Source organism: Triplophysa rosa, linkage group LG11 (assembly GCF_024868665.1).
Source record: "Triplophysa rosa linkage group LG11, Trosa_1v2, whole genome shotgun sequence".
Lineage (NCBI taxonomy): Eukaryota > Metazoa > Chordata > Actinopteri > Cypriniformes > Nemacheilidae > Triplophysa > Triplophysa rosa.
In genome coordinates this window covers 23,464,606-23,479,972 of record NC_079900.1, presented here as the reverse complement: position 1 = coordinate 23,479,972, position 15,367 = coordinate 23,464,606, and the positions used below count along the sequence as shown (strand labels likewise).

General features: G+C 53.5%; 2 protein-coding genes across 5 annotated transcripts in view; one reads left to right on the top strand and one right to left on the bottom strand.

Annotated features, from left to right (window-relative positions):
• LOC130562156 (alpha-N-acetylgalactosaminide alpha-2,6-sialyltransferase 2-like) overlaps positions 1–15,367 on the top strand; it is a 178,921-nt gene that overhangs the window by 63,655 nt on the left and 99,899 nt on the right. The gene's annotated exons all lie outside the window — the stretch shown is intronic.
• LOC130562155 (adhesion G-protein coupled receptor V1-like) overlaps positions 1–15,367 on the bottom strand; it is a 91,588-nt gene that overhangs the window by 16,139 nt on the left and 60,082 nt on the right. The window contains exons 10-13 of one of the 2 annotated variants that reach the window (XM_057347027.1): positions 5,519–5,695; positions 5,185–5,408; positions 4,788–4,820; positions 3,796–3,922 (exon numbers count right to left, since the gene is read on the bottom strand). In XM_057347027.1, coding sequence (XP_057203010.1) covers positions 3,796–3,922; positions 4,788–4,820; positions 5,185–5,408; positions 5,519–5,695 — 561 coding nt within the window. The remainder of the gene's footprint in view (positions 1–3,795; positions 3,923–4,787; positions 4,821–5,184; positions 5,409–5,518; positions 5,696–15,367) is intronic. The other variant, XM_057347028.1, reaches the window with a different exon arrangement.

Genomic DNA, 15,367 nt, shown 5'->3' with positions numbered 1-15,367 from the left:
AGGTTTTGCCTGGGATGCCGTAACGTGCCCCTTCCCCTGGGGAAGCTGTCCGCCAGGGGGAGCGGCCAGGGGGGAGTTGTTGTCAGAGCCTCAGCTCCGAGAACCAAGTCCTGGTTAGGCCAAAGGGGCGTAACTAGTACCACTTGATGCTCCTCTTCCCTGGCCTTGCACAGGCCCTGTGCAATGAGGCTCACTGGGGGGAAGCGTACTTACGCTTGTCCCGAGGCCAGCTGTGTGCAAGGGCATCCGTGCCGAGGGTACCTCGGACAGGGAGTACCATAGCGGACAATGGGTGGAGTCCGGGGAGGCAACAGGACCACCTGTGCCTGGCCAAACTGCCCCAAATGAGCCGGCTGCGGGGAGGGAGTCGCCACTCTCCGCGAGGCGTCAACTGACGAGAGAGCACATCGGCTGTCTGGTTCAGGACGCCTGGGATGTGTGTGGCTCGCAGGGACTGATCACCTGCTGACTCCAGAGGAGGAGGCGTCGGGCGAGTCATGTTAGCTGCTGTGAGTGAAAGAATACGCCACAGCAGCTGTGCTGTCCGACCGGACCAGCACGTGCTTCCCTGCACGAGAGGTAGTAGCCTCCTCAATGAAAGTTGCACAACCAAAAACTCTAGGCAGTTGAAATGCCAACGCAGGCGGGGGCCCGTCCACCGCCACGACACTGCTTGCCCGTTGCACACGGCACCCCAACCTTGCAGGGAGGCATCCCAAAGGGGACCCCTGTCCGCAAGAAGGTCATGGAGACCAGGGGGTTAGGGTGTGTCGGCAGAAAAGCATGCGACCATACGCCTGCTGCTGGTGTGCCACGCTCTCCAAGGAACTTGACTCTGCAGCCAGTGTTGGAGCGGTCGTATGTGCATCGACCCGAGGGGGACCCCCCCCCGCCGAGGATGCCATGCATCCCAGGAGCCTCTTGTTACAGGGGGACCGCTGACTGTCTGAGCTTCAGGCAGTTCAACACTGATCGGGCGCGCTAATCAGTCGCGCGCCTCTGGGAGGCCGCGAGGTTGCGGGCTTCCTCGTCGCGGGTCTCGCGCCCCCCCCGGGGGGTGAGCGGGGCCGCTCGTGAGGACAGAGTCGAGTTCCATACCGAGAAAGAGGATGCTCTGCACCGGGGATAGCTTGCTCTTTTCTCAGTTGACCTGTAGCCCCACCGATCTAGGTGCCGGAGAACCAGGTCCCTGTGTGTACACAACAGATCTAGAGAGTGTGCCAAAACTGAGCCAGTCGTCGAGATAGTTAGTACCCGCACACCTCCTTCCCACGGGGAAGGAGGGCGGCTTCCACGACCTTCGTAAAGACTCGTGGAGACAGGGACAGGCCGAAGGGGAGGACCCTGTACTGATATGCCCGTCCCTCGAACACGAACCGTCGGAACGGCCGATGTCGAGGGAGGATCGAGACATGAAGTACGTGTCCTTCAGGTCGACTGCCATGAACCGGTCCTGACACCTGACGGACGTCATGATGCGCTTCTGCGTGATCAACCTGAAAGGCAGCTAAGTGTAGGTGCCTGATCAGAACACACAGACCCAAGATAGGGCGCAACCCCCCGCCTTTCTTGGGGACAATGAAGTACAGGCTGTAAAACCCGTTGAACATCTCAGCTGGTGAGACGGGCTCGATCACTCCCTTCACCAGAAGGGTGGCGACCTCGGCCCGAAGTACGGGAACATCCTAGCCTCTGACTGAGGTATATCGGATGCCCTGAAACTTGGCGGGCGTGAGGCGACTGGATCGCGTTGCCGAGACGGATCGTCTTCCCTAGCCAGTCTGACAGCCTGGGAAGCCGGACAGGCTCCCAGAATGAGACGGGGCTAAGGTACGATCTTTTTCATCGTCCCCCCGGGGGGTGGTTCGATGGCTAGCAGTACGGATTCCTTGCCGGGGGAGGTCCCCCGGGGAGGAGATCGGCTCTGCCGTTTTTCCTGCCTGGCGACTGCGCAGCTCAACGCACTGTCTGACTGAGAGTGCTGAGGGCTGGTGTTTATACTCGACATTGCGGTTTGCCATGACGCAACGTCGAGTTTGCCGTTCACCGTCGTGCAGAGGGTGAGAGCGGCTGTGGTAACCCAGAGAGAGAGGAAACTCTCCTTTTTTGAGAGTAAGTGGGCGCCAGCCCCTCGGAGGGTGCCAGCAGATGGAGAGACGGGGCAGGATCCGTCCCTATCCGACTTCCCAGCGATGTGGCTGGGGTCTGGCCCAATGTAGCCTCGATCCCCCTGAGGTGTTCCCATGACAGCCGCTGCGCCGCGGCTGCTGATGGGGCGATGGTCTCCTCTTCGCTGTCTCCTCCAGGGGGGGCCGCCTGAGTGGGGGGCGCCAGAGCTGGAGGGCGTTGAATAGGACCAGGGCTGCTGGGAAGCAGACAGTGCACGGGACTCGACGGCCGAGGCGGCCGAGTTGCAGCACGGAGGACTGCTTCTTACTGTCGAGAACCCTCCGGGAAGGCCGCGTGCGGGTCTCGCGCCCACCCCGTCGGGCGGGGGGTGAGCGGGGCCGCTGCGGCTCGACAGTAACACCAACCAGCCCCCCCTTGCGAGACGGGTATGTCGAGAAAGCGGACCTTCTCAGCGTTACTCATCTGCGCAAGGATTGGCCAGAGGAGTTTCTCATGGACCACAAGTGTGGACATCGTCCGACCCAGGGCCCGCGTGGTCACCTTGGTCGCCCGTAGAGCGAGGTCGGTGGCGGCGCGGAGTTCCTGCATAAGCGCTGGGTCGGTCTTACCCTCGTGGAGCTCTCTCAACGCCCTGACCTGGCAGGAGCCATAGCGTGGAGAGAGGAGGCAGCTTGGTCCGCCGCAATGTAAGCTCTCGACACCAGAGATGCCGAGACACCACATGCTTTGGACGGGAGTCTAGGAGTCTAGGTGGCCGCCACCTACGGGCACGAGTGCACCGCGGCGGCATACTCCATCTGGGGGACAACGACGTATCCTCCAGCTGTCTCAACCTCGAGGGAAGAGAGGGTGACAGAACTTTGTTTGACGTGAAATGTGCCGGGAAGGGGCGTTCCAGGTCTTACAAAGTTCCTCATGCACTTCCGGTAAACACGGCACGGCCGGGAGAGCGAGATGAGGTGTGAACGGTCCGTGAGCCGTGGCTGGCGGATTATCGCTCACAGTAATCCTCATATCACCCTCGCTGCTTGCCATAGCGGACGGCAGGGCCGTAGTCCTGCCGCCACGGAACGGGGAGCAAACGAGGTGGTGGCTGAGTCCCGTGGGAACACAGCCACCTGTGACGCAACGTCTGAATCGTCACCGCCCGCAGTGCGGGCAGGACGTATCCACAACGTCTGCCCCAGCGTACTGGAAGCAGGCATTGTGTCCGTCCCCCTCCTCGATGAGTGTGTTGCACCCATGAGAACAGCGGGACAAGCCACGCTGGAGAAATTTGCTCTTTTAGAAAAAGAAATTTGCACGAACACCTCCGGAACTGCCGAGACGCCCAGGGGAGAGTCACTGCAGTAAGGGACCGTCCGCTGTCCACGTCGTAGATTCCAGCAGAAAGAATGATCACCCAGATCGTAGAGAAGCTCACCAGATGCGTAGGCTCTGAAGAACAAAAGGTGAATGAATGAGCACGCCGGCTTCCCTCTTATACCCGGACATCCGGGGAGGAGCCCAGCATGCAAATTTCATTCGCCAATTTTCATTGGCCTTTTCTAAATACTCAGAAGATGATAGGCTCTCAAGACAAACCCCATTCTGTCGGTTCGACACAACGTCGAGAGACCGACAGAAAGGGAACCTGTTTTTTTACTCTTTGGATATTTGTCTTACATTGATAAACCAGGGTCCATTAGTGACTGGGGAAAACTCGAAGACTCCTCCAGGATCGTCATTTTCCAGAAAGACAATTTCTCGGCTGGCGAAACCAGGCTTCAGGACCTGGTCGTCCACATTTATCCTGTATGGTGATATCAATTAACATTTTCTCATGAATAGAAAGAGGCTAGGAATAGAAATAGAGGCTTTTTAATGCTTTTGTCCATAAGGAACGGAAAAATAAATGATGAACAAATCTATTGTCTTTTGTGTTGCAAAAAAAATGTTTTGGACAGTTGATTAAATCATATCAAATATTTCTATACCTTAAACCTGAAATAAATAAAAATAATTAACTGTTGTGTAATAATGTACAATAAAGTAATGTTTAAAGTATTATGGGTAAAATAATACGGCACATAAAATGCATACTAAAAACACAATGATTTTCAGACTGCCAGATTTATATTTTGACTGTGAATGACTGTGGTTACACTTGAATTTGAGAGCGTCTTATATAAGCTCTTGGTTACGCAGATTTGACAAATCATGTCTCAGAGCAACCCACTATCCTCCCTTCTCACCAGGGGTTCCTGTGTGTTAACTAATCTTGGTTTGGCCTGGGCTAGCACTGAAAGCTCTAGATAATTAGTAAAATGTCTGACAAAGACCTTGCAGGCAAAAGTGTTCCAAAACAAACGCATTCACAAGATGTGCTGCATGCATACAAACACTGAAGTTTTTACAGGAAAGTATAAAGGAACTCCGTAAATGAGGTGCTAAATGAATACAAGCATTGTACAAGTACGTTTGCCTGCTACCAAGTGCAGTAACCCTCAACATATACAAACACACTCTTGCTATTCATTTCACACACCAAGATAAAGACATCCCCATCGAAACATTAAGACAAAGCCTTGAAAGTTCAGAGTGGATGCTTTTCCACATAAAGAGGTGATTCACAGCACACAATAAGGCAGAGTCTATCTACTGTAGTATACACTTACCCAAAGTATACTACAAAGCGAGCAGTCTCAACTCTGCAAAGGGAGGGAGGGAGTATGTTCCAAACATTTATTCTCAGAATTTTCAGATGAAAAAACAACACTCTTGCTTTCATTATTCGCACAGATTCGGCAAAACTTCAGTGGAACACCAATTAATTTGGGAAGAGGGAAAACAATCATTCATTTTATTGCATTAGATAGCACATCATCATTAAACCGAGTGTGTTTTAATTTTGAACAATTTATCTTGACATTGAAAAGAAGTGTGTTATGCAGTTTCTGCAATACTTCTTTAAAATAAACATGCAACTTGATTTGATTTTTTGGTATTAATACATGAACAAAGAGCACCTAAATTAAACAATATTAGTTATAAGTTTATATAAGTAAACCGTACCTGTCTAAAGTAAGAATGACCGTCTCATTAATCTCTGGGACATCATCAGCCTTCACAGTGAGGATGATCACTGCTTCACTTTGTCCTGAGAGGAACTTTACTGATCCAGTAAAAGGAGAAATGTCGTCTTCAGAGACATCATCTCTGTTCTCACCAGTGGGCCGCAGACTCCAGAAGACCACTGCCTGACCATCAGTCCCATCTCTTCTCAGGTAAAGAGTAATCTAGAAACCAGAGATCATCACTCATTTTTACTATAAATCCATTTCATTTTCAACTTAAATTACTCAATTAACTAATTGAACACAACATAGTCCGTGAGAGCATTACATACCAAACTGGAGTTTGAACCTTCTGGTTCCAGTGCCACAACTGTCTGATTACTGGTAAAACCAATCTCTCCGTTAGCAATATCAGGAGTGATGATGAGGGAGATGTTCAATGCTCCTCCAAAGCGAGGACTTACAGATAGGATTGGTGGAGTGATGTTTACCAACTGCACACTGTCCAACTGAAGAGAGAATGGATTACTGATTTCAGTCAAAAGAAAATATTGATCTACATAAACAGGCGCTGATGTGATTAAAACCGACAAAATCAGTGGCATGGTTTGTGAAAGTAAGCAGAATAGATTAAATCACTTACAACACATTTTAGAATATATAAAATAACATATCCTATACCCACACAAAGTCTGCACAGATAAAAATCAACAGACAACTCAGTTCCCTTTCTGTTGGTCTCTCGATGTTGTGTCGAACCGACAGAATGGGGTTTGAACTTGAGAACCTATAATCTCTGATTGTACTTTTAAAAGGCCAATAAACTTGGCGAATGGCATGGCATGCCAGTCTCCGCTCTGTACACATGGGTATAAAAGGAAGATGGCGTGCCCATTCATTCACCTTTTGTTCTTCGGGACTCTTGCGAAGCTTAAATGCTGAGCGCATTATCTTCTGATTTCTACTGGATTCTACGACACAGAGCAGCGGATTCGTCCTGGTGTTTGCGACTTCCCCTGGGCATTTCTGTAGCGAGCCGAAGGTGTCAACTAGAGCAAATTTCTAAAAGAGCTAAATTTATTACAGTGTGCACTTGTCGCCAGGCATGTCTCGTCGCTGTAATCTTGGATGTGACCGCCTCATCCTCGAACCTGACAGGCACGATACCTGCATCACATGTCTGTGTCTCCAACATGCTGAAGTAGCGTTCGTGGATACGGCATGTCCGCACTGCGAGCACATGTCGATCAAGGTATTGCGGTCATGGTTGGCTGTGTTCTTTTTGGATGCAGCCACAATATCATAGCGTCTGCAGCAGCGAGCGGCTGTGGTGATATGGGGGTTCCCATGGACGTTAACCCATAACAGAAAATGCCTGCATCACATGTCTGTGTCTCCAACATGCTGAAGTAGCGTTCGTGGATACGGCATGTCCGCACTGCGAGCACATGTCGATCAAGGTATTGCGGTCATGGTTGGCTGTGTTCTTTTTGGATGCAGCCACAATATCGTAGCGTCTGCAGAGCGAGCGGCTGTGGTGATATGGGGGTTCCCATGGACGTTAACCCGTCACAAAAAATGCCTGCATCACATGTCTGTGTCTCCAACATGCTGAAGTAGCGTTCGTGGATACGGCATGTCCGCACTGTGAGCACATGTCGATCAAGGTATTGCGGTCATGGTTGGCTGTGTTCTTTTTGGATGCAGCCACAATATCGTAGCGTCTGCAGCAGCGAGCGGCTGTGGTGATATGGGGGTTCCCATGGACGTTAACCCGTCACAGAAAATTCCGCGGACCGTCCAGGCCTCGTTACGCTCACCTAACCTGTCTCCAATGGGCGGCAGTAGACCGTCCCATAGCGGATCTACGCCTCAGCATACAGAGGACGAGGTGTCCATCACGGCATCGGATGGTGACTTCCTGACATTAGACGCTGAGGATTCCCTGGAGCTCCCGGCTTCGGCCGGTCGAGCCCAGGACGAGTCTGACGCGGAGATGTCAGCCATGCTTGCCCGGGCTGCCGCAAGCCTTAGGTTGCAGGGCACTGCACTGGCTTCCCCGCAGAGCTCACGGCTGGATACGGAGCATGGTGACAAACCGCGTTCCGCCTCGGTACCTTTGTTCCCAGAAGTGCATGATGAGCTCACGAAGACCTGGAACGCCCCCTTTTCGGCGCGTCAAACGAGCTCAGTCGGACCTCCACTGACCTCGCTCTCCGGGCGACCCCACTTTGTCTCCAAAAGAGTTTCCTTTCTCCCTGGGCGTTTCCAGCATGCAGCAGCCTCAACTCAACGTTGCGTCATGCCAATCCCGCAGCCCTCAGCACTCTCCACTAGACAGTGCATCGTGCAGCAAAGACTTAAGGCAGGTAAGTCAGCAGACCCGCTCGCCTCCCCAGAGCTCTGTCCCTGGCGAGAAAGCCATGCTGCCAGCCACAGAACCTCCCCCCACGGGGACGATGTTGCAGATCTAGTTCCTCTGTCGCGGTATCTGGGGGCCTGGTCACAGCTCCCCAGCCCGTCGCAGTGGCTAGTGAGGCCAGTTTGCTAGGCGCCTGCCCAAGTTTTGGGGCATTCTATTCACCTCGGTGCGAGGCAAGAATGCTCCCGTGCTTCGAGCCGAGGTTGCCACCCTTCTGCCGAAGGGAGCGATTGAGCCCGTCCCTCTGGTTGAGATATCTTCGGGGTTTAACAGCCCCTACTTCATCGTCCCCAAGAAAGGTGGGGGGCTGCGCCCCATCCTGGACCTGTGCACTCTTAACAAGACACTTCACAGGCTCCTGTTCAGAATGTTGATTCAGAAGCGCATCCTGACGTCTGTCCAACATCAGGATTGGTTTGTGGCTATCGACCTGAAGGACGCTATACTTTGATGTCTCAATTCTGCCGCAGCACAGACCATTTCTTCGGTTTGCCTTCGAGGGTCAACCATTACAGTCCAAGGTCCTGCCCATCGGTCTGGCCCTGTCTCCCCGTGCCTTTATCAAGGTCACAGAGGCTGCTCTCGCTCCCCTCAGGGAGATGGGCGTGCATATTCTCAACTACCTCAACGACTGACTTATCTTGGCTCACTCACGAGATCTGTTGTGTATGCAGAGGGACCTTGTGCTCCGGCACCTCGACCGATTGGGCCTACAGGTCAACTGGGACAAGAGCAAGCTCTCCCCTGCGCAGAGCACCTCTTATCTCGGTATGGAACTAGACTCTGTTACCATGACAGTGCGCCTCACCAACGAGCGCTCCCAGTCAATGCTGCGCTGTCTGATCCTTGTCAGGCAGCAGTCGGCGGTCCCACTGAAAATTTTTCAGAGGCTCCTGGGGCATATGGTGTCCTCGACGGCAGTCGTGCCGCTCGGGTTGATGCATATGAGACCGCTTCAGCATTGGCTTCAGTCGAGTTCCCTGGAGAGCGTGGCACAACGGCACGAGGCGTATTCCCATCACGTCTCACTGCCGTCGCACCCTAGCACCTTGGACAGACATGTCCTTTCTCCGGGCTGGAGTCTTGATCGGGCAGGTGGTGACAACAGATGCCTTCCTGCTCGGCTGGGGTGCTGTTGTTAGAATTTCAAAATCAAGTGCAGGTGGTAGATCCTTTTCCTATCTAGCGCCTAAACTTTGGAATAGTCTTCCCTGCACTGTCCGGGAGGCAGACACACTCTGTCAGTTTAAATCTAGACTAAAGACGCATCTTTTTAATCTTGCATACACTACTCTTCCATAATATAAATCTTAAGAGGGGTTTAGGCTGCATTAGTTTAGATACGGGACCAAACAACCAACTGGATGTATCTTGTTGCATCAAAGAGTACCAGAACAGTACTCTACTTAGCAGTTTGTCTATTGTTCATAAGGTTACACGCGAGCAGGATGCAGTTATGGCTGACATGATGGTGAAGCGGAGATATGGGAAGTGGTGGACTGTAAAGAGCTGGATGATAGAGTGGGGATAAAGAGACGGCGTTCTTTGCAATGTTTTCCCAAAAAACTTCAATGCTATTGATGTTTAATGATAATCTTAACTTCATGATTTATTTATTATTAGTTTTTTTATTTTATTTAGCCTTGTTGTGCAAGTTCTGGAATGTGTTGGCAGAGGCAGCAGCTATTTGCGAGGGGAACTGGGATCTGGTTGGGGCTGGGTTTCCTGGAGTTTTTTTTCCTCGCTTAGAGTTTTGGGTTCCTGCGCAGTTGCATACATGTTTTTGGACTATTGGCTGCAGGGGGGTGCTTTAGGATTCTTAAAGTTTTACTTAATTATATATGCAATATAGGAATTTAATAGTCGTTTTTATTTTGACTGTTGCTTAACCTCTCTCCTTCTCCTAATGTGTGTCTCACTGAGCGTGTGTGCGTACGTTGTCGTGTACGTACGTGTGTGTGTGGTGTTGTGTGTGTGTGTGTGTGTGTGTGCGTGTGTCTCTGTGTCTGTGTGTGTTGGTGCGTGTTGTGTGTGTGGAGTGTTTTGTGTGTGGATGTGTCTGTCTTCTGTGTTTTCAACCTTTTCTTGTTTTTGCAGGTACAACTTTGATTGTTTTGCTTGTAGTCAATGTGTCTCCTGTACAGCTGCTTTGTAACAATGAAAATTGTAAAAGCGCTATATAAATAAAGTTGAGTTGAGAGTTGAGTTGAGTTTATAACGGGCATGCAGTGTCGGGGCGCTGGACGGGCCCCCGCCTGCAGTGGCATATCAATTGCCTGGAGTTACTTGCTGCTTGGCCTGCTTTGAAGAGGTTCCTTTCTCTCATTCAGGGCACTCGGTGCTGCCGTGGTGTACATCAACCACGAGGGTGGCATTCGCTCACGGCAGATATCGCAACTCGCCCGACGCCTCCACCCCTGGAGTCAGCAGCTGGTGGAATCTCTGCGGGCCACTCATATGGAATCCCTGCGGGACCTCAACCAGACAGCTGATGCGCTCTCTCGGCGGGTCACGCTCCGTGGAGAGTGGCGACTCCATCCCTGCGCTGTCCAGCTCATTTGGGAGCAGTTTGGGTAGGTGGACCTGTTTGCCTCCCTGGACACCTCCCATTGTCCGCTTTGGTACTCCCTGACCAAGGCCCCCCTCAGCATGGATGCCTTTGCGCACAGCTGGCCGCGGGACAAGCTGAAGTACGCCCCCCCCCCCAGTGAGCCTCCTAGCACAGGTCCTGTGCAAGGTCAGGGAAGAGGAGCATCAAGTTCTGTTAGTTGCGCCCTATTGGCCCAAGCAGTCTTGGTTCTCAAAGCTAACATTTCTGACAACAACTCTCCCTGGCCAATTCCACTGATGAAAGGACCTTCTTTCTCAGGGGAAGGGCATGGTCTGGCACCTGAGACCAGACCGCTGGAACCTCCACGTCTGGCTCCTGGACAGTGACCTGCCTCACGCAGTCGTGAGCACGATCACTCAGGCAAGAGCCCCAGCCACTAGGCGACTGTACGTCTACAAGTGGCGCCTCTTCTCGTCTTGATGTTCTTCCCGCAGGAAAGACCCACAGAATTGTGCGATCGGTGTTGTGCTGTCTTTCCTTCAAGAAAGGTTAGAGAGCAACCTCTCTCCCTCCACGCTCAAGGTGTATGTTGCCGCCACCGCTGCACATCACACACTTGTGGCAGGTAAGTCTCTCGGACAGCACGACCTGGTCATCAGGTTCCTGAGGGGTGCGAGGAGGGTGAATCCTCCCTGACCGCGCTCCGTACCCTCTTGGGACCTTAATGTGGTCCTTGTGGGCCTGGGAAGGGCCCTGTTTGAGCCCCTAGGAGAAGCCACTCTACCTCATCTCACGATGAAGACGGTTCTCCTAGTGGCGCTCACTTTCATCAAGAGGGTAGGGGATCTGCATGCACTCTCTGTGTCCAATGAGTGCCTAGAGTTCGGGCCGGGCGACTCCCACGTGGTGCTGAGACCCCGGCCTGGCTACGTGCCCAAAGTTCCCACCACTCCCTTCAGGGACCAGATGTTGAACTTGCAGGCGCTCCCCCCTGGGGAGGAAGAGCCAACCCCTTCATCAGGTGAGTCAGTGCACTATTCCAGCTTCCCTACTTCCTCAACTGGATGAAGTATAAGCATTCCATCCATCACTAAGCACTTTCGAGGTACGAGCCGGGCAGAGCAGCCCAGTATAGGTGAGTTTCCCTCACGAGACGAACCCCTATACCTGAGCTACTGCTCCGCACGTAGTGACTCCCCTTCCTTGGGTAGTCCCATCTGACGTTTCCTCCCTCTTGGTTCCCCTGTCGGTGAACCTGTGACCTCCCCTCGGTAAACTCCACTGCTTCTGTGCACCCCTGGTAGGGGCCCTGCACTACTATTCCCATGAGATCTCCCCACTGGTGAGACCGTGTAGGTATTCCACGTATTATCTCCCTACGGCAGATGTGGTCTCCGTAGCGTTCCTCCCTCAGGCGAGGGGGTAGCGCTTCCCAGTGTTCCTTAAGGTGCCGGGCGGCTATCTCACCTCTAGAGTGGCAAAGGCCACCATCTGTACCGTTAGTAAGAGCCTCTCATCGTGACTCATGGAATTGATGCCTTACTACACAACTGGAAGGTTACGATTCGCAGTTACGCTCACTTGTGACTCGACCAGGCCAGTCAGTGTCGCTCCGCTGGTAGTCGTGATGCGGCGCAGCGCTGTGGCGTTTCATATAGGAACCCCATTCTGTCGGTTCGACACAACGTCTCGTTCCCTCAATCAGGGAACGTCTTGGTTACGGATGTAACCTGAGTTCCCTGATGGAGGGAACGAGACATTGTGTCGAGCCGACAGATGGGGTTCGCTCTTGAGAACCTATCAACTTCTGACTAGTTTAGAAAAGGCCAATGAAATTGGCGAATGAAATTTGCATGCCGGACTCCGCCCCCGGAAATCCGGGTATAAAGGGGAGACGGCGTGCTGCATTCATTCACCTTTTGGTCTGAGGAGCCTGAGCATCCCTCGAACGCTGCGGCGGGCGGCCAGCGTTGTGGCAAGAAGGACACAACGTCTCGTTCCCTACATCAGGGAACTGAGGTTACATCCGTAACCAAGACGTTCCCTTTCTGTCGGTCTCTCGACGTTGTGTCGAGCCGACAGATGGGGTTCTTATGGAAAACGCCACAGCGCTGTGCCGCGTCACAATCTCCAGCGGAGCGACGCTGACTGGCCTGGGCGAGTCAGACGAGCGCTAGCGCGATATTGTAACCGTCCAGTGGAGAGGTAGGGGGTCCCAGAGCTTCTGAAGAAAAGGTGGGAAGCCCCTGCCACCGGACGTCACGGGCGGAGTCCTTGATTCTCTTACAGTGAGAAGCCGCCCGGCACCGTAAGGGCCACTGGGTAAGCATTATTCCCCCCTGGGGGAAAAACGCTAAGGAGACCACTACCTCCGTAGGGAGGAATTAGTTGAGACACCAACATAGTCTCACCATCAGGGGAGAACTCATGGGAAAATGTGCGGACTGAAGGAGTTAACCGCAAGGTGGGAGTCCACCTAGGGAGGTCATGGGTTACCGAGGTGGGAACCATTCATGAGGATACATCAGACGGAACCACCCACTGGGGGGGGTTACCACGTCTGGAGCACTAGGTCCGGTTAGAGCTATATGGTAGATAACTCAACTGTTCCCTGGCCTAAGGGGGCAGGGCTGCTCTGCCCAGCCTGCCCCCAGGAAGGTGCTTAGTGATGGATGGAATGCCTGTTCTTTACCCAGTGGGGAAAGAAGGGAGGCGGAAATAGCTGACCCACCTAAGGAAGGGGGAAGAGCTTTCGCAGGCGTACGCCCTACCGGCTGCCGGTCCTACGTGTTGCCTTGCAGGACGCGGGCTCACACCGGTTGCACGCGTAGATATTAGAACCTCATGAAGGTGTTGGGTGTAGCCTAACCCGCAGCTCTGCAGATGTCTGCCAGAGAGGCGCCCTGAGCCAGTGCCCATGGGGAGTGCCTCACTCCTAATGGGCAGGGGCGATCTTGAGTGTGATCCAGTGCGCCAGCCTCTGTTTGGAGACAGTCCTCCCCTTCTGCTGACCTCCAAAACAGACAAAGAGCTGCTCAGAGCTTCTGAAGCTCTGTGTGCGGTCCAAGTAGAGGCGCAGTGCGCGTACTGTACTCAACACGGATGTGGTTGGGCCTTCCTCCCCAGTGGGGAGCGCCTGCAGGTTCACCACCTGGTCTCTAGGGGAGTGGTGGGAACTTTGGGCACGTAGCCGGGACGGGGTCTCAGGATAACGTGAGAATCACCGGGCCCGAGTTCTAGGCAATCTGTGGACACGGAGGGTGCTTGTAGGTCCGCTACCAGGAGAGCCTTCTTTATCGTGAGGTGAGAAAGAGCGGCAGCTCCGAGGGGCTCGAAGGGGAGGGCCTCTTGCTTCCCAGCAACTGGGTCGTGATGAGCGGCCGTAGCGGCTACATACACTCCCAGTGTGGAGGGGGGAGAGGTTACTCTCCAGTCTCTCTTGAGGAAGGGACAGCACATTCCCGATCGAGCAACTCTGCGGGTCTTCTCTTCGAGAAGAGCACCAGGATGAGAAGAGGCGCCACTTATGGGCGTATAGCCGCCTAGTGGCCGAGGCCCTAGCCTGAGTGATGTCCCAACCACGCAGGGGGTGGGCCACTTGGGATCTTCTCGTCCCATCCAGACATGGAAGTTCCAGGGGTCTGCCTGGGATGCCGTTACGTGCCCTTCCCCTGTGACAGAGGGTCCTCTGTCAGGGGAATCGGCCAGGGGGGAGTTGTTGTCGTGTGTGTGTTTGTGTGCGTACTTGTCTGTGTACGTACGTGTGTGTGTGTTGTGTGTGTGTGCGTGCGCATCCGTGTGTGTGTGTGTCTCTATGTCTATGTGTGTTAGTACGTGTGCATATTGTGTGTGTGTGTCTCTATGTCTATGTGTGTTAGTACGTGTGCATATTGTGTGTGTGGAGTGTTTTGTATGTGGGTATGTCTGTCTTCTGTGTTTTCAACCTTTGATTGTTTCTGCAGGTACAACTTTAATTATTTTGCTTATAGTCAATATGTCTCATGTACAGCTGCTTTGTAACAATGAAAATTGTAAAAGCGCTATATAAATAAAGTTGAGTTGAGTTATCAGAAGCACCAGCTCTGAGAACCAAGTCCGGGTGGGCCAGTAGGGCGCAACTAGTACCACTTGATGCTCCTCTTCCCTGACCTTGCACAAAATCTGTGCAATGCGGCTCACTGGGGGGAATGCGTACTTCCGCTTGTCCCGCGGCCAGCTGTGCGCAAGGGCATCCGTGCCGAGGGATGCCTCGGTCAGGGAGTACCAAAGCAGACAATGGGTGGAGTCCGGAGAGGCAACAGGTCCACCTGTGCCTGGCCGAACTTCTCCCAATGAGCTGGACTGCGCGGGGATGGAGTCGCCACTCTCCACGAGGCGTCGACTGACAAGAGAGCGCGTCGGCTGTCTGGTTCAGGACTCCTGGGATGTGTGTGGCTCGCAGGGAGCTGATCACCTACTGACTCCAAAGAAGGAGGCATCGGGCGAGTCGTGTTAGCTGCCGTGAGCGAACGCCACCCTGACGATTGATATATGCCACGGCAGCTGTGTTGCCGTTGTAGCTGTGCTGTTGTAACCTCCTCAGTGCAAGTAGCACAGCCCACAACTCTTGGCAGTTGATATGCCAACGCAGGCGGGGGCCCGTCCACCGCCCCGACACTGCGTGCCCGTTGCACACGGCACCCCAACCCTGCAGGAAGGCATCCGTCGTCACCACGACATGCCTTGACACTTGCCCTAGGGGGACTCCTGTCCGCAAAAAGGTCATGGAAGACCAGGGGGTCAGGGTGCATCGGCAGACAGGCGTGATGACCATACGCCTGCTGCCGGTGTGCCACGCTCTCCATGGAACCCGACTCTGCAGCCAGTGTTGGAGTGGTCGCACGTGCATTAACCCGAGGGGGACCACCCCCATCGAGGTTGCCATGTATCCAGGGAGCCTCTGAAATTGTTTCAGGGGGACCACTGACTGCCTGAGAACCTTCAGGCAGTTCAACACTGACTGGGCGCGCTCTGTAGTGTCGCACTGTCATGGAGACAGAGTCAAGTTCCATACCGAGAAAGAGGATGCTCTGCATGGGGGAGAGCTTGCTCTTTTCCCAGTTGACCTGTAGCCCCAACCGATCTAGGTGCCGGCGCACCAGGTCCCTGTGTGTAAACAACAGATCTCGCGAGTGTGCCAAGATGAACCAGTCTTCGAGTTCAGTACCC